The following is a 19,705-nucleotide window of genomic DNA, read 5'->3' as shown; positions in this document are numbered from 1 at the left end:
GTTGTTTTGCAACTCATAAAACGATGAGGTGGATGGTTAAACAGAGATTATATACTTGGAGGGTTTCTGTAGCTCTTCTTCATTCTTTAACTGTATATTACTAGGAACAGACTAGAGTTCATAAAAACTTACAAGTATACCCTTCAGGTCCTATGACTCCTGTAATTAGAAAATTTGATAATAAAGCAAACGGAATCATGTTAAAACCAGTTGAAGAGATTGATGTCTAAAGGGTGAGTCTTGGGTAAACGTTTTTGCTAAATTAAGAACATTTAATCATTCTCTAATTTATGATTTAAAAATCTGGATTTCTATATTATGTGCGTATACAGATAATATATTTAATTTGAAGAATAGCCTAGTTGTAGACACTCACTCAGTCCTGGGGTTTAAGTCAATTTGTAAAATGATGCTCTGGCATTGTATGCCCAGAATGTCCAAAAAAATGCGATTAAATACAGTAGGTCCTCGGGTTACATCGGAGATCCGTTCCTACGGCGCGACGTAACGCGATTTTCGCCATAAGTCAGAACCCACCTACATAAGCACCTACGTCACTCACATGAAGCACATACACAGCAGTAATGAAGTGAAACAGTAAAAAAAATTTAAAAGAAAGAGAACAATTCCTGACCTTGTGGTAAATAAATAAAAAACATAAAGCACATATGTACATACCTCGAAATGACGGAACTTTTTTTTATAAATGGAGATGGTGATGTAACCACGAAACGACGTACGTCGAGTCCAATGTAACCCGAGGACTGTCTGTAGTTGCTACAGAGCAGCTGCTGCTCCATAACTGTGTGTCACTTAATACAAAAGGCATTCATAAGTGAGGCATTAAGGTTTACAGTAGCCAATGAAAATAGCCTTCTCAATTGTGAATATTATGACATTAAGCCACCAAAGCTTTGCCCCAGAAGTATTGTGCACATTCAGGTGCTGTATATTATCTATTCATAGGGTCTTCCTGCACTGGCCCTCCCTCTTTACCCAAGCTTATGTGGTAAATCAGAATCCTGCATACTTTTCTCCATGTGTGATAACATCATTGGTGAGTTCTCATGCGTGGCTACTCTAATAAATACTATGCATTGCTTTTTTCAAGCAATAAATATATTACTTTAATTCTCTCAGTAAGATTAATTTTGGAACCTTCTGGGTTTTGGGGGGGGAAAACATTTCTAATTAAACACTTCAGTTCATCTTTTTTTAAAAATAAATATATTTTTATTGATTTCAGAGAGGAAGGGAGAGGGAGAAAGAGATAGAAACATCAATGATGAGAGAATCATTGATTGGCTGCCTCCTGCACGCCCCACACTGGGGATCAAGCTTGAAACCCAGGTATGTGCCCTTGGCCGGAATCGAACCTGAGACCCTTCAGTCCACAGGCTGACACTGTATTCACTGAGCCAAACCGGCTAGGGCTCAGTTCATCTATTTTTTAAAAATATTTTTTTTATTGATTTCAGAGATGAGGGGAGAGGGAGAGAGAGATAGCAACATCAATGATGAGACAGAATCATTGATTTGCTGCCTCCTGCACTCCCCCCACTGGGGATCAAGCCCACAATCCAGGCATATGCCTGGACGGGGAATCGAACCATGACCTACTGGTTCATAGGTCGCTCAACCACTGAGCCATGCCCGCTAAGCTAATCTATTTTTATGCTGAGTATTTATTGAGAGAGTGGAATCTTCCAGTAGCCTTATCTTTTCATCGTGCAATCAACATGAAGAGTAACCTTTCTTAAAAGAGGGTCTTTGCAGCATGGCATTCTGTGCCAGCTGTCTTCAAGTTTCCTGACCTTCATGGAACATATTAGATGTAGTTGCTGGAATATTTTCTTCAATGGAATAAAGTAGTTGGATTCTTTCCTTGCCCGTTTTCCAATGAGGACAGTGTTGACCAAAATGTGTATTTGTTGGTGGCACTAAAAGAGCTTCATGATAGATACAAATGACAACTTTTAAAATAATTACTTGTGCCAATGGAGAAAAATGTATATAATACACAGAACAGTGGGCTAATACCTAGAATGCAGACATATTTTCAAATATCCCTACATTTCACTTCCTCAAATACTAGACTTCATCTTCCTGTCAGAATAACCCTCCAGTACAGGAAACAGCAAGGAAGAGGAAATCACCACAAAGAATGTCTTACATTCTGTTTTTCTGTTTTTAAATATATTTTTACTGATTTCAGAGAGGAAGGGAGAGGGAGAGAGATAGAAACATCAATGATGAGAGAATCATTAATTGGCTGCCTCCTGCTTGCCCCCTATTGGGGATCGAGCCCGCAACCTGGGCATGTGCCCTTCACCAGAATCGAACCTGAGACCCTTTAATCCACAGGCTGGCACTCTATCCACTGAACCAAACCAGCTAGGGCCTTAAAAAAAATTTTTTTTTTTTATTGATTTCAGAGAAGAAGGAAGAGGGAGAGAAAGAGAGAGAGAAACATCAATGATGAGAGAGAATCATTGATCAGCTGCCTTCTGCATGCCCCCTACTGGAGATCAAGCCTGCAATTCTGGCATGTGCCCTTGACCTGGAATCCAACCATGACCTCCTGGTTCATAGGTGATGCTCAACCACTAAGCAACGCTGGCCGGGCTTACAGTGCATTCTTGATTTTATTTCAGTGAATCTCTTTTTAAAAAAAAAATATTTTTATTGGTTTTAAGAGAGGGAGGGAGAGGGAGAGAGAGATAAAAACATCATTGGTGAGAGAGAAACATTGATTGGCTACCTCCCTCATGCGCCCCCACTGGGGATCAAGCCTACAACCTGGGCTGTGGACTCCGTGCCCTGACCATGCCCTGACCGGGAATCGAACCGAGACCTCCTGGTTCATAGATCAACACTCAACCACTGAACCATGCTGGTCAGGCTGTTTCTTTTTCTCTTCCAGGCTTGGAGTCTTAAGGGAGTAAATCTGAGTCATGATAGTTATGAGTTTAACACAGTCTAATAAATCTTTTTAGAACCCTAGGGCAGTTACAGAGGACTTTGAGGCCAGAGACTATTTAAAATGTAATGTCTACTTTGGTTTCTTGTGTTTTCTACAGTGTCATATGAGATTAGCAATAGCATGTCTGGACTAAATCCTTTCACCCCCACAATATTACCATCTGGGGGAAAAGGGACATTTTTTTTTTTTTTAGCAATTTACCTTCATACTCTTAGAAATGCTTTCAAGAAATATAAAAATGAGTATACAGATATATACATGTTAAACATTTATGTTTGTGGTAGAATAGTGAAGTTTCTATATAAGGGTGAGGTGCACAGTGGTGAACCAAATTTAAATAACATGACCATTCTCTTCTGATGTAATTGTTGCCCATTCTAAAAGTGAGTTTATGAAAGCCTTAATTATTTGGGGAGAATTAAGCAATGTATAGATTGTCACATTTGATATGGATATAGAAAATTTCTGTAGCCACTATGTATAGCTAACTCCTAATTTTAAGGTTGGTTTGTCATAAAATAGATTATTTTCTGTCACTAACTACAAAATAAAAAAATTTAAGTTAGAAAATCATGCTCTAGGTTCTGAAAGACATCATCAAGGATATTTTTGAGTTGACTATGATTATTCCTTTGGAAGTCGACTTCTTAAACAATTGAGACTTACTATACCAGGCTGTGAAAACTCTAATACTTCTGCAGTACAATTTGCTACATATTGAAAATTCATTCTTCATAATAGTTTTCAGAAGCCTTCTTGTATTTTTTGTATGCAGCTTCATTTTTTGGACACATTGAAGAATCGAGGTCTAATGTAATCCTTATACATAGAATAGAGAACACCTAGAAACAAAAAGATGTATATCAATAGAGCATCCACGGGAACAAACACTGAATTTCTCCCACCTGCATTTTTTCAAAGCTAGCCCACAATTTAAAACAAACAAATCAACAAACAACACTTTCCATCTTATAAAGTTTTGGCTTGGATTATACAAGTAGCTCCAGAAAACACACACACACACACACAACTAAGAGCCATTTGAGATTAGTATAAGTCTGAATTTAGGATGTTATGCCACCCTAAAGTTTGAATTTTAAAATATTGGTGAAAGTGAAAATATCTGGCTAGGTATTAAAATTAAAAATAATAGGCACCTCAATTTAGCAAACATCTATTCAGTGTCTGCTTTGCTCAGTATCCCAAGGAAAACAAAGGTGAAGAGATCTAATCTCTGCTTCTAGGGATTTTGAACTAGCTATGAGTTTAAGCAGATGAGATAGGTGTGTATCTCCCATAATATGAGGTCCTCAGGTCATGCAGAAAGGCTGAAGTAGGAAAAGGGTGAGGAACAAAGGAGATGCTCCAGTGAATTCCAGGGATGTCAGCAGATGTTTATACCCAAAGCAAGTTAAGGAGTCAGATTTAAACTACAACTCATCCCCCCTCTTGCCCATAGCAATATCAAGGCATCACCTATCTTGTAGATTGTCTAAACTAAATCCTTTGCTGCAGTTTCCTTCCCCTTTCTTTCTGACCCTGCTTGTTAATATCTTTAAAGAGTGCACAGAAGATAAAGGGTCAGGAGGTTAGTTGTTCTTATCTCAACATGATAGCTAGTTGAGGCAGATGTCTGCACAGTTTTCTAAATAGTATGATAGCTATCATCTCTATATATAAAAAGCCAGCGACCATAACGGCCATAATGACCGTAACAACCGGTCGCTATGACGCCCACTGTGGCCAGCAAACTGGCCCGATCAGGGGGTGGGGCTGGCCGGACAACCTCACAGCCCCTCCCCGCTGCCGGCCTGCCCCTGATTGGACTCTCCCACCCTGATCAAGAGTGGGGCGGCTGGCCAAACGCCCCCTTTCTTCCTCCCCATCAGCCAGCCCCACCACGATAGGCCCGCAGCCCCTCCCCCCAGCTGGCCTGCCCCTGATCACATCCCCCACCCCAATAGCAGTGGGGCTGGGCGGCCAACCTCCTGCAGCTCCTCCCCCTGGCCACCCCACCCCTGATCGCACCCCCCACCCCAATAGGGGGTGGGGCCAGCTGGCCAATCCCCTGCAGCCCCTCCCCCACCCGGCCCCACCCCAGATCAGCCTCCACCCCCCCATCAGGGGCAGGGCCAACTGGCCAACCACCTATGGCCCCTCCCCCAGGTTGCTGGCCCCCAATCGGCAACCCCACCCCATTTGGGGGTGGGGCTGGCCAACACACTGCCCACAGTCCACAGTCCCTCCGGCCCGCCATCCAATCACCCGCGGCCCCTTCCCCAAGCTGGCCTGGCCCTGATGGGGCCCCGATCAGGGTGGGCCTGCTGGCCAACCTCCCGCCATCTCCTCCTCCCGACAGGCCCAGCCCCGATCCACCCTGATTGGGGCCGGGCTGGCCAGACCCCACCCGTGCATGAATTCATGCACTGGGCCTCTAGTAGATGCATAGAACTCAAGACAAAGATTTTTAACTTGAATTATTGTGGTATCGATGGAAATAACATTCTCAGATTCAGAGAGAATTATAAGACATTTCATTTCCCTGTGCTGATGCTTCTTCTAATTCTTCCTTTTCTCTCTCTCTCTTTGGCTTAAAACAACAGAAATATGTTGTCTCACGATTCTGGAGACTGGCAGTCTGAATTCAGGGTATCAGCAGACTTGTTACTTTCTGAAGGACATGAGGGAGAATCTACTCCACGCCTCTCCTGGCTTCTGACAGTGGCTGTGTTCTGTGGCTTGTTGATACGCACTCCAATCTCTGCCTCCATCATTACATGGCATTCTCTCCCTGTTTGTTCCCTGTGCTTTTTAGACACAGAGAATTCTTACCTCTTGCCTACCTCTTAAATGTTGGTGTTCCCTGCAGTTTTGATCTCAACTCTTTTCACACCTGTTGCTTCACTGGTAAGCAAGTTAGATTTCTCTTCTGAGTGTGAGATCCCATATATATTCAATGTACCATATGTGCTATTTCTACATTTCATTGGAAAGTGGTCTCCAAACTTAAATTGTGCATAAGTAAATAGTTGAGCATGCCCCTCAAGATGCACATTTGTTTATAAACAGTATACTAGTAAATGTCCCATGATCAGCCTATATATTGGTAAAGTTTTTATTTTTAAAATAAAAATATTTTCTTCCCATATCCCCATGGATCTCCTTATATATCTCATAGGGTATGAGTACTCTAATTTGGAAACATCTGTCATAGGCATTTCAGTCACTATAATATAAAATTAAGAGTTTAGGCTCTGGAGTAGATTTCCCATGCGATTGTAAACAAGTAACTTTTTCTCTCTAAACCTCAGTTTCCTTATCTGTAAAATGGAATAATAACAGTACCTACCTCAAAGAGTATTGTTTAATAAAGACTGGTCTTCGTTCAGAATTCCTGGTATAAATCTAAAATCCTTGGAATTTCCCAAGTAACGGATTGCCTCCGTTATTCATGAGCCCCTTGGAGCATACTTTAATTTATGCTAATTAAGTGACTCACGATGGGCTCCTAGATAGCTTCAGGATGTGGCTAGTCAGACCAACCATGTGACCACAGGGTTCTTAGACCACCAGGGAGGGGAGTAGGACTGGAGATTGAGCTCAGTCACGTGGCCAGCGATTCAATCAACCATCCTATATAATAAAGAGCTAATATGCTAATTGACCGAACAGCAGAACAACCATCTGGACCACCTTCTGGACGAAGCTGGGGCTGTGAGGGGCTGCAAGGGCTGAGCCCCTTGCACGAATGTTATGCGTCGGGCCTCTAGTGCCTATATAATGAAGCCCCCAATAAAAGCTCTTCACACTGAAGTTCAGTGGAGTTCCTTGATTGATAAACACATTGATACTCTGGGAGTGTGACAAGCCCTGATCCCACAGGGAGAGAGCACAGAAGCTTTGAGCTTTCGATCCTCCCACACCTTACCCTATTGGCTGGTCCTGATTTGTATACTTTATAGTGAAACTACAATTGTAAGGAGATCCGTTCCTACGGCGCAACATAATGCCATTTTCACCGTAAGTCGGAACCCACCTACATAAGCACCTACGTCACTCACATGGAGCACATACACAGCAGTAATGAAGTGAAACAGTAAAAAAAGTTTGAAAGAAAGATAACAATTTCTGACCTTTACTTGTGGTAAATAAATAAAAAACATAAAGCACATATGTACATATGTCGAAATGACGGAACTCTTTTTTTTTAAATAAATAAATGGGAGATGGTGACGTAACCAAAAAACGACATACATCAAGTCTGACGTAACCTGAGGACTGTCTGTATACTGTTTTCCTGAATTCTGTAAGTTGTTTTAGTAAAATAAACCTGAGGGAGTCTTGGGGACCCCTGAATTTGTAGCCAGTTTATCAGAAGTGCAGATGCCCTGGGGACCCCCAAAGGCTGGTGTCTGAAGTAAGGGCAGTATTTTTGGGAACTAGCCCTTACACCTCTGGCATCTGATCTGAGTTCCAGGTGGTGAGCATCAGTATTGAATTGTATTGCAGCATACCAGGTGGTGTCAAAGTAGGTATTATTGAAGATTAAATGAGAGAACAATATATAAAGCAGAGTGGCTTGCACATCATAAGCAGTCATTAGGTATTATTGTTTTGTCCAATATGCACTCATCCTCCCACCAAACTGGTTCCTTCTTTGCTCTTTATATTAATAAAAGGCAATCCTTACTTCTGGTTGCTCAATCCAGAAACCTAGGATCATCTTTGATTCCTCTTTCCTTTCTTTTTCCAATCACTTTGTTGCCGAGTCCTCAGTATTTCTAGAAGCCATCTTCTCTCTATTTCCACTGTACTTAATTCAGATCCAACTCATCATCCTACTTCACTGTCTTTACTTCCTCCCCTCCATTTCAAATCATCTCTAATCATTTTCCTCAACATTTTTTTTCATGTTGAAATATACAAACACAGAAAGCAGTATATACAGCTTAAGTGACCAGATTAACAAGTAGTTGTAGAGGGAACACCTGTAATTATGGGTCAAGAAATAGAATATTGCAGGCATCCTAGAAGCCTCCCAGGTCTCCCTTTCTGACCATATTGTCGTCTTTTCTACAGGTAACCACTGTTCTGAGGTTTATGATATGGTTTCCTTCCTTGTCTTTATAGTGGGACTGTTTATCTAGTGCCCTAAACAAACAGTTCCATATTGCCTGTTTCTGATCTTTCTATAAAGCAGGCATCTTTCTGTCCAAGTTACTCCGCTGTGTTTAAACTCTTTACTGGCTTGCTTCATCGTGTTACTCCTCATCTCACAACCATAAAAATCTGTTGGGGGTTTGTTTTATATAGATTTAACTAAGCTTTCGCTATATTTTCCAGAGTTCCCTTCCCTGCATAGTTGTGGGTTAGTTTGGCTCATGCGACCTTGAGGCATGAAGGTGAACGCTGAAGCAGCAGCTGCCATGTCCAGTTTACGCTTGGAGGGCTCAGTGCAGGGCACCAGGTGCAGTTGCTTGTCCGCTGGCTCACCTCGCTGTTGTTGGGCAGTAGGCCCACGGTGCCTTCAGCTCACCTGGATCTCCTCCCGGCTTATCCGGCCCCTAGGCCAGGGGTGGATGAGCTCCCTGAGAGAGGTGCCGCTTCTCTCACAGCTCACACCAGGATCAGGGCTGGAGTCAGTAAGAGACGGACTTGAGTTCCCCTGTCTTGGCGGGCTCCAGTTCATCCTTACAGATTCCAGTTTATTTTGCCTTCCCAACTACTGCCTTGTTAACCTCAGGCCCCAGCATTAGAAATACAAGCAACAAGCCTAACATGGACTGTTCAACCAGCTCCCAAATTTGCTTAAGATCATATCTCTATAATAAATCCCTTTTTATATATCATCTCTAATAGTTTTCCTTCTCTGACTGAACCTTGATTGAAACAGAATTTGGTATCAGAAGCTTCCAGAGAGACATAACCATGAGGATAGGTTCTTTGTGTTGGTTCCAGGTTATCTGGAATTGGTTCTCTGGTCTGAGTAGACTTACAGGTATTAATGGCCATTTCTTACAGTGGTAAAGAGGATGCTAGCATGCATTAGCAGAAGATTTTGTGAAATTATTGCCTGTAGATACCCTTAATCAGATGCCTATAAAAAGCACGGCGTTTGCTGATCAAGTGTTTACTTCCATAGAGCACTTGGTGGAAGCGGGAGTATAATACGGTTGGTTACTTCTAAGTGTGCTGGACAACGTGGGAAAACAAAATGGTGTGCCCAGGGCTTTTAATTCCTAGCTCCTGGTCCTGTGAGGGGCCTGAAGGCTGCATGACTTCCAGGAAAGAATTCCTTTCCTTTCACGCCCTGTTGCCCCCGAGGCATTTACAGGAGATTCGAAGCAGCAGCAGCCACAGTCTCTGCTTGGAAGGCACTGCCACAGCATGTTTTTGCTCATCTTGTGGCCCAGCTCCTGATACATAAGCAAGAGCTTCACAATTATATAGTCAGTCCAAATCCCTGTAAGTCCCTTATTATATATTACTACTAGTCGTTCTGCTTCTCTCATCAAACACTGATTCGCCTACACACCCAGCTCTAAGTTCCAGTGCCATTGCTTTTTCCTCTGCCTAGTGAATTCCTCATCTCCTCTGCCTAGTGAATTCCTCATCTCCTCCTCTGCCTAGTGAATTCCTCATCTCCTCCTCTGCCTAGTGAATTCCTCATCTCCTTCTCTGCCTAGTGAATTCCTCATCTCCTCCTCTGCCTAGTGAATTCCTCCATTTCTTGGCTCATACATCCTTAGAGAAGCCTCTTGGACTCTCAGCGCCAGTCAAATGCCCCTCCTTTGTGCCTGTGCTCCCAAAGCACCCGTGTTACCACTGCCATAGCACCTATGACTTTGTATTTTCTTCTCTTGTTCTTGGTCTCTTTCCCTGAGGAGACGAACAGTATGTGAGGGTAGGGACCAAGTCCTACCCCCACATCTATAGACCAGCTCCGCGCCTTGCAAATAGAAAATGCCTAGTAAATATTTGCGGAAGGACAAAAACGAGGACTTCAACTTTGTAAAGTTTCTTTTTGTACTTTGTTCAAGACTCCCCTTATCACAGTTCATAGTAATAAGATAATTACCATTTAACTCCCTATATGCAAGCCCCACATCTATCTCCATAGTCCTAGACTTACTCTCAGGCTGATTCTACTCTGTACAGCCTGGAGGGGCGCTAAGAACATTGTGCCTTGGTCTCATGAATATAGACCCCAAAAAATCAAGATAATTTAGGTTCCAAAGTGGACTCTTTCTTAGAACTACAGTATATGATTTAGCTGTTGATATAACCTGAATTAACCAAATAATTTCTCTGGATTTGACTGTGTAAGTATTGCTTAATTTATAGACTAATAAAAAAGATTTCCTATTGCTCAAACTTGGAATAAAAGGAGAACAAGGATATTAAGACTTGTGGACTCTAAAAATGTTTTCTTCCCAGTTAAACTTTAGTAATTATATCTGTTGTTCAAATCGCCTGGGAACCATGACTGCTGCTCTTAACTGAGCAATAAAGGCAGGTGTATAACTACTGCTTTCAGCTGTTGTAGGTATGAACTGTTCACTGCTTTCATAATAGAGGCGAACAGGGCCCATAACCTAGTTCTCCACTGGGTTTTTAAAAATTGGTGTATAATTGCCATACAACATTACATTAACTTCAGGTGTACAACACAATGATTTGACGTTTGTATATATTGTGAAATGATCACCACAATAAGTCTAGTTAACATCCATCACCATACAGAGTTACAGACTTTTTTTCCTTGTGATGAGAACTTTTAAGATCTACTCTCTTAGCAACTTTCAGATATGCAATACAGTGCTATTGGCTATAGTTGCCAATCTGTACATTCCATTCCATGACTTACTTATTTTATAACTGGAAATGTGTACCATCTGCCTACTGTGGTGGTGTTTTTTTTCAGTGTTTAAAATTTTAAGAAAGTAAGCCTATATTAGGGCAGCAACCTCAACCAAGTGAAGAACTGTTTTTCTTACCAGTCTTCCACCATTATGTCATCTTGACCCAATATTCATCTTCAACTATGAATGAGTAAAATAAATGAAAATACTCTCAAAGGTAGCTGAACACAAGCTACAAATTAAGCAGGTTACCTAGAGTCACAGCTCCTACAACAAATCCTTGGGCAGCAACTCTCATGTGAATAAGATGAATGGACATTTTCTGATTTCTTCTGTTCTTTAACTTGTAAAGACCATAGGACACCACAGTCATAAAGCCTGCTATTCCTGTGAATTAAAAAAGGAGGGGTTATATAAGTAGCAGACCAGATTGGCATGAGCTTAGAGAGTTGAATAAAGGACTGTCCAAAGGATTAGTGCTTAGAGGATGAGCAGCCAAGATAGCCAAGGAACCATGCTGGATTTGATTCACCAGATTTTATTTTATTTAAAAAATATTTTTATTTATTTCAGAGAGGAAGGGAGAGGGGGAGAGAGATAGAAACACCAATGATGAGAGAGAATCATCTATTGGCTGCCTCCTGCACGCCCCCTACTGGGGATTGAGTCCTCCAGCTGGGCATGTTCCCTTAACAGGAATTGACCCCTGTACCCTTCAGTCTACAGGCCAATGCTCTATCCACTGAGTCAAATCAGCTAGGGCTGATTCACCAGATTTTAAAATGGACTCATAACTCATGGATTTAATATTTGCAGTTTAGCCTTTTCCCAGGAAAACCAGAACCATATAGTGTAGTAATTTGTTTAGTAATTTCTAATTTTCCTGAGGTATGATTTCAAATTGTGCATGCTGCAAGACTTACATTTGGGTAAGTCCTTAGTAAGTAGACCTACCAAACATCTTATAGCTTTTGAGTGTTTGGCTTTATTCCTTTCTACTTGTTATCAAATAATGAGCAAATGGAGTAAAGTGATAAAATTTGAATCTTCTGTAAAATTGAGACATTAAGTGAATGAGAGATGTACAGGAAGTATGTGATTCCAGGAAGAACTGTGATTCTAGAAAACTCCAGAAATCCCTACAAATATTTCTGCATTCTCTACAAATGTTAAGGGTGAAATTATTGCTGTGGCAATCAAGGTACTATGTAATTGGCTCCAAAACAGAAAACTGATCAACTGAATAGGAAAGATCTTGGAAAGAAATTTAAAACACTGTGATTTAAAAAAACCAACCAACCAACCAAACAAACAAACAAAAAAACCATTGTGATAACTTGAGCCACGACAAGTCAAAATAATCAAATAACAGATAAAGGAATAATTATTTAATAAACATAATGAGTACAATTTATTGGTATAGAGAACTAACTTGGATTTCTGTCTCACACCAGACACTACAAAAAAAATCCTGGATGGGTTAGAATTAAATGTAAAAATAAAACAAATATCAACAATAAAAAATAGAAGAAAATAGACTAGCATACTTATAACATCCAAAAGATGGCAAGGTAGAATTAAAATGACAAGGACAGATTAGTATTTTAACATAAGAATGAAGAAAACTTGAATAAAAGTGTGGGTCTATATTTTGAGTTTTCTCCTTTATCCTGCTGATATATGCATTTATCCCTCCATCTATATCACACCATCTTGTTTACTGTAGCTATATGCCTTAGTATCATTTTAACCATTCTAGAACTTAAAACTTGCTGGGATTTTGATAGGAATTACACTAAACCTATAAATCAGTTTGAGGAGAATTGACATCTTTATATTGAGTCTTCTAATCCATGAACACAATAGTCTCTACATTAGTTTAGGTCTTCTGTAATTTCTTTCATTAGCATTTTGTAATTTTCAGCATACAGATTCTGTACATGTTTTCTTAAGCTGATACCTAAGCAATTTTCTTTGAAGTGATTATAAATGGTATTATGGGTTTGTTTTTTTTTGGAAATTGTTCAAATATTCCTAAGTAGACTTTATTTCAAAAAGTCATTTCCAATACCACTTTGCCTATGTGATACTATCTAAATAAAAAATTTGGCAAATTCAGAAATTATGTGCTTTAAAAAGTCATTTCTTCTACTTTGAGAAAGGGTATTATGTTTTTAAGTTTGGTTTCCATGTGTTCATTGTTAGTACATAAAAATCCAATTGATATTTTATTTCAATTCCCTTGGCCAGGAATTGAACCCTAATTGCCTGGTTCATAGGTCAACACTCAACCACTGAGCCACACCAGCGGGGCAATGCAATTGGTATTTATGCAGAATAGCAAAGTTTTTTTAAAAATATTTTTTTATTGATTTCAGAGAGGAAGGGAGTGGGAGAGAGAGATAGAAACATCAATGATGAGAGAGAATCATTGATTGGCTGCTTCCTGCATGCCCCACACTGGGGATCAAGCCTGACCGGGAATCGAACCATGCCCACCTCTGTTTGTAGGTAGATGCTCAACCACTGAGCCACACCGGCCGGGCAGAATAGCAAGTTTTGATTAAATGTGTTGGCACATGTGTATCTTCATAGGTGAGCAAGGTTATATTTATTCTTTTAGGATCCACTTAACAAATGGAAGTAAGAATCAGAGTAAATAAAAACATTTATATTTTATAGGCTTATTAGCAATAAATAAAATTGAACTCTAGTACACTGCTGGTGGGAATGCAGACTGGTGAAGCCAATATGGAGAACAGTATGGAATTTTCTTAAAAAATAAAAAATTGAACTTCTGTTTGACCCAGTGATCCCACTTCTAGAAATATATCCTAAGAATCCCGAAACACCAATCAGAAAGAATATATGTACCCCCTATGTTCATAGCAGCACAATTCACAATAGCTAAGATCTGGAAACAACCCAAGTGCCCATCAGTAGATGAGTGGATAAAAAAGCCGTGGTACATTTACACAATGGAATACTATGCAGTTATAAAAAAGAAGGATCTTTGACCCATTGAGACAGCATGGAGGGACCTGGAGAGCATTATGCTAAGCAAAATAAGCCAGTCAGAGAAACAAATATCACGTGATCTCACTCATATGTGGAATCTAATGAACAAAATAAAACGCCGAACAAAACAGGTCCAGAGGCATGGAAGCATGGCACAGACTGATGAATTTCAGGGGGAAGGGGAGTGGGGAATGGGCAGAGGTTAACCAAGGAATTTGGTTAATCAAAGCTTGCTATTCTGCCGGGCCAGTGTGGCTCAGTGGTTGAGCATATATGCATAACCCATGGACACAGACAATAGTGTGGTGAAGGTCAGGTGGGGCGGGAACCGGGTGGAGGGGAGCAATGGGGGAAAGGAGGGGACAGTTGTAATATTCTCAACAGTAAAGATAAAAAAGTAAAATATAAAAATAAATTGAAATAAAAATGACAAATATATAAAATCAGCAAAAAGCAAATACTAATAAAATGATGATGGTAGGCACATTAAGAGATGGTACCATCATGAAAGCTCTGTAAGTTTAGCTAAATCTTTCTGGAAAGAACTCTGGAAATATATATATATAATAAGTGACATTAAACTGAACATGCTTCCTGCTCTGGAAATTCTACCTTTGGGAACATACTCCAAGGAAATAAGCAAAAGAAAATTTAGGAAGTTGACACAAAGATGTTATGGCTACATTATATATGAGGAAAAACTAAACAGCCCAAATAGCTCAAACAAAGGAAAATCTGTCATAGCTATAAAAAAATTATAAGTATAGAAAGTACTAATACACAGAAATGTACATATGAAATGTTAAGTGAAAGAAGCAAAAACAATCTATCAACATAGTTTAAATGCACAGAATATATGTACAGGTCTTAAGATCATAGGACCATTCTAAACAATATAAATAGATTATAATGATGGAAGTTGTTGAAGATAACAAAAAATGTTTTGTAAATTATTTGCACTGGACACTATCCTATAGCAGGAAATACATATTATTAAAATAACAATAGCTAAACAAACTACTCAATAATATATACCCCAATTTTATCATTAATTATTTTTCTAGCAAAAACTTGGTTCTTTTCCCTTATCAAATCAATGTTCTGTTCTTACTTAAATTGGTTTTGTTTCTTTTAGAGATTAAAGTCAGAACCTTTACTGTTTTCCATAGTGTCTCTGTAATTTGTATATAATTGAATTTAGCTGGAAACACTTTAATCTTTCTACTTTAATCACCTTAAATGTGTCTGGAAAATAATTTAATTTATGGCAGGCACAGTGATTAATCCTGCTCATTACAGTGATCTGTGCAGGTGGCATTGAGGTCTTGAATTGTTTTTCTAGTTAAAAATGCTAAGGAGGGTGAATAAATCACTATAAATTTATTTGCTTAGATTTGTTATGGGTGCTATTACAAGTCATTCAAATTAATGAAGCGTCTAAACACAATATTACTATAAAGTAATACTTTAATTCTTGTTGATATGTGAATAATCACATGAAGTTGCTAGACTTACAGTGACAATGGAAACATATGACATACCTACTTAGAAGGATTTATGGAATTAATCACAAACTTATGTAAGTCTAATTTAAATAGGTTATTGTAATGGTTTCCAAAGTTATAAGGAAAGAGGCATGGCTGCCGTATACAATAATAATGCTTAAGGCAGCTGAAGCATCCATAGAAGAGAAAGCTTCGATTTTAAAAAACAATATTGGGGCCTAGATATGTGTTGGGAAAGGATAAAGAGGCCAAGACTCCAGGTCTAATTATAATAGCACTTCTTTAATCTAGAGACTACTTAACCATCAACCTCAACATGTGGAGTAGATCAGGAAGCCAGGAAAAAGGGTCGCTGAGCATGAATATCACATAGTTCATGCTCTCGGGTGTACAGGTAAGCCCAGGCTTTCGTTCGGAGCTTCTTTTCTCTGAATTGACTCAGTTCTTTTAAGTTTAGGTATCTAGCTTCTAGTGCCAGAGAACATCAGAGGCAGAAGTTTTTTATGGTATCCAATAATATGGGAGAAATAAAAAATCTGTAAACATCAGACACAAGAATTTAAAGTTGGAGTTACTTAGAGGACGGAGGGACCTATCCATCGTCATAGTCCCAATAGACTCTCAGTGTGCTACTGAGTCATCACAGAAAATTAAAGTCCATTCAATTAATTCCCTTTAGATTGGCTGGGATCTAATACCCTCTGATGAAGATGGATTAGAATAAAATCTGATGCTCCATAATAATAATAGCTAACCATCATTGGGGATTCACCATATACTAGAAACTTCTGAAAGTTTAGCTTATGCTTAGAAGGGGTTAGCTTCAATTATCTGAAAAAAAAAATCAGTTACATAATACATTTCAGTCCTCCAAGATACTGGGCAAAGCATTACTATACGATTACAAACAGTTTTCCAGCATCCAGTCAAGGCTTGTACTTACCTACAGGCACAAAGGGGGAGTCTCTAGATTTCCTGATCAGCCGGGAAAATTGACCTTCGTCCTCATCTGCTGACCACTGGTTATCTGATGACATTTTTCTCTCTAGTAACAGTAGGGGATAAATGAGGTTGCTGTGAATCATTAAAAAGAGTCCATTTATCTTCTCCCAATATATTTTAATATATATATATATGTGTATATATATATATATATATATAATATTTTTTTTATGAATATATTTTATTGATTTTTCACAGAGAGGAAGGGAGAGAGATAGAGAGTTAGAAACATCGATCAGCCGCCTCCTGCACACCTCCTACTGGGGATGTGCCCGCAACCAAGGTACATGCCCTTGCCCGGGATCGAACCTGGGACCTTTCAGTCCGTAGGCCGACGCTCTACCCACCGAGCCAAACCGGTTTCGGCAATATATATAATATTTTTATTGATTTAAGAGAGGAAGGGAGAGAGAGAGAGATAGAAACATCAATGATGAGAGAGAATCATTGATCGGCTGCCTCCTGCACTCCCCCTCTGAGGATTGAGCCCACAACCCAGGCATGTGCCCCAGCCGGGAATCGAACTGTGACCTCCTGGTTCATAGGTCTACACTCAACCACTGAGCAACACTGGCCGGGCTCCCAATATCCTTTTTATTATGTGTTCTGTCTTCATTTGTTTGTCATGTCTATCTGCTCAATTGAAAGAAAGTCATCTTTTCTTCACCCTTTTCATCATGGGATCCTTTCATTTTGTGTAGAGGGGGTAAAAGAAAAATATATAAAGAGTCATAATCAGATTCCATGAATACAGAGTGAAACAGATCATGATTATGTTTTCAGTCTCTTTTCACTGCTCAGCATTTGAGGTCATTGGGAACCTCAGAATTCACCCACAAACAGTAAGAACACAGAGTTTATTTGACAAACTATCATTTTAAAGAATGACAGCAGTGCCAACACCGGCAACAGTACTGTCAGATTTACCGGGGATGGAAGAGTGAGCACTCCAGTTCTACAGGATGTGCAGAGCATGATAAAGTCATTGGTATTTACCAGACACCTACCATGTGCCCGGTGCTGTGCTAGACAAGGGCAATAACCTTCCTCGTCCACCCAGGAGGAATGAGGAAACTTGAAGAGCAGCTCTAGTCACTATCAACATGGCTTAACAGCACCTCAGCCTGTTATCCCTGCAACTTGCTACCTTCATTTCAAAACGTCAAATAGGATGGCTTCACCCTATGAATCAGCTTCCATTAGCAAATGCAACGGGGAAGTGGAGAAGCACAGTACCTTTGGCGTAGCCCACCACCTGCTGTGTCCTGGTGTTCCCCGAGCAGAGAGCAGTAGATCAGAACAGCGTTGTAAGGCTGAACACACTCCACTCAACTTCCAGCTAATTGATAGATAATGGGAAAGCCCATCAGCACCCTCCTCCCAGGGGGAGTGGCGAGCTGGCATTGGCCAAAGTTTTCACAGCCACACCGGGAAGCAGCAGTAGCACCTGGACCACAAGCATTAGGCTTCCAAAGGCAGCATTAAGGAGACATTAAGGCTTTTGGAGATGCCATTACTTCATTCTGTCTTCACAAGGGAACTCCCCACTCCCCTCTGTGGCTGTGAGTGCTGGTACCCGGCTCCAAGGCCCAAAATAAAGAGGAAAGTGGACGCAGAGGACAACACTGGATTTGTGGGTAGGGATGGGGTCAGCCATCTGAGGGCTCAGGTTCTTGTCTTTTAGGAATATGTGCTCGTCAGAGGGGCAGCCCACTGTGGCTGGTGGACACTGCTTCGCTTCTGCTGTGACCGCGCCCTTGGACACCTTGAGGCCTCACCGCCTCGACCATAATGAACGACACTCTGGCCTGCTAACTAGTTACACGGCCCCGAGCGGTCGGCGTCCCCCAACTTCTTAGAGGGACAAGGGGCGTTCAGCCACCTGAGATTGAGCAATAACAGGTCTGTGATGCCCTTAGATGTCCGGGGCCGCAGGATGAGGGCAAAGGACCAGGTAGCATTGGCGGTTTTTTCCTTATAACTTTAATTTTTTTTTTTTTTTAAGTCAGACTTACAGAGAAGTTCCCAGAACAGTACCAAGAATTGTATGCCCCGCACCCAGGTTCTCCATGGCTAACATTTAGTCACATTTGCTTGGTCGTTTTTCTCTAGATGTGATTTCTTCCTTTCGTCTGGTTACTTTGTAGAATCTCTTTCAATTTAGATTCTTCCTGATGCTTTCTCATCCTTAGAATGAGGTTATGCATTTCGGACAGAATACCACAAAAGAGAGGCTGTGTCCGTAGTGTGTGCTATCACGAATAAAGTCAGCTTGCTTGGGGGAAGTAACTTTGATCCAGTTATTATGCTTATAAATAACTAACAGTTGGTTCTCAGGGGTAAAAAGCCTGGGTTTGTAACACTTGTGGATTTTGGTGCAAATACCCCCATCACGGTCATGTCATCACTGAACACAACGTTGGGAAGGGGTGCGCCTCTCTTGAGTTGGGGTGAGTCAGCAGTAGCACATCACTGCATTGTCACTGGATTAAGGTGGGGTGTGCAAGTTTTTAGTAGGGTTACTATTTCCCCCTTTATAGTTATTGTCTTTTGTGATGAGATACTTTAATATTGTACAAATATCCTGTTATCTGTCAGACTTTTACCCATTAATTTCAGCATCCGTTGATGATTCTTGCCTGAATCAATTAATAAATGGTCATTTTTTAAAGCCATACTTTCTTTTGTATTTTTCAGTTGGCATTCTACTGTAAGGAATTGCTTTCTTTTACTTCCTATTTACTTATATCCGTTTGGACTCATGCATTTCTTTTAATTCTCTTTTGTCCTCAGTTAACATGACCTCCCCCCACCTCGATTCTCTGATGTTTTCACGGTTCAGGGAATTCCGGTTATTGTCTAAAGTAGCCTGAATGCTTTAGGATTTAAATATTGAGTAATACTGAAGAGTTTTCTTTTTTGCTTTTGTTGATATTAGTCTGCCATGATTCATTATACTCTCAGCTGTCTTACAGATAAGCAAGAATTAAATTTATGTGAACTTCTGTGTTTTCTGAAGCAATACTAAAGGGAAAGGCTTATTTAAGGTCAAGAGTACAGAAAGAACTACTGTGCAATGGTTCAGTTTCTATTCAAGTGTAAAATAGGTAGGAATTCAGAAGAAACAGAACACTTAGGAACAGAATGTTTTATAATGTAAATAAAAGAATTTTGAATGTTCTTTTTTCGTTAGCCATTAAAATAAGTGTTGGGCTCATGGGCCCAGATTCTTAACAAAATTAACAAGAAGCTGATGGAAATAGTGGCCATGCCAAAACCCGCCTTTCAGGCTTTGGTGCCCAGCTATGCCTGCTTTCTTTCAGTTCCTTGAACAT

The 19,705-nt window shown here is 40.3% G+C and overlaps 2 protein-coding genes across 2 annotated transcripts in view; one reads left to right on the top strand and one right to left on the bottom strand.

Moving 5' to 3' along the window:
- Positions 1-1,005, top strand: part of SLC11A2 (solute carrier family 11 member 2) — a 40,662-nt gene extending 39,657 nt beyond the window's left edge. The window contains exon 18 of the transcript XR_002829982.1: positions 967-1,005. The gene's annotated coding sequence lies outside the window, so the exon portion shown is untranslated. The remainder of the gene's footprint in view (positions 1-966) is intronic.
- Positions 1,006-3,760: 2,755 nt separating this feature from the next.
- On the bottom strand, positions 3,761-16,504 carry HIGD1C (HIG1 hypoxia inducible domain family member 1C). The gene is made up of 3 exons (XM_006091568.3): positions 16,312-16,504; positions 11,098-11,232; positions 3,761-3,825 (listed from the first exon to the last, which is right to left on the bottom strand). The coding sequence occupies exons 1-3, from the start codon at positions 16,451-16,453 to the stop codon at positions 3,761-3,763; spliced, it is 342 nt and encodes a 113-aa protein (XP_006091630.1). The 5' UTR covers positions 16,454-16,504.
- Positions 16,505-19,705: the final 3,201 nt, after the last annotated feature.

This window comes from Myotis lucifugus, unplaced genomic scaffold (assembly GCF_000147115.1).
Source record: "Myotis lucifugus unplaced genomic scaffold, Myoluc2.0 scaffold_91, whole genome shotgun sequence".
Lineage (NCBI taxonomy): Eukaryota > Metazoa > Chordata > Mammalia > Chiroptera > Vespertilionidae > Myotis > Myotis lucifugus.
This window is presented reverse-complemented; position numbering and strand designations above follow the sequence as displayed.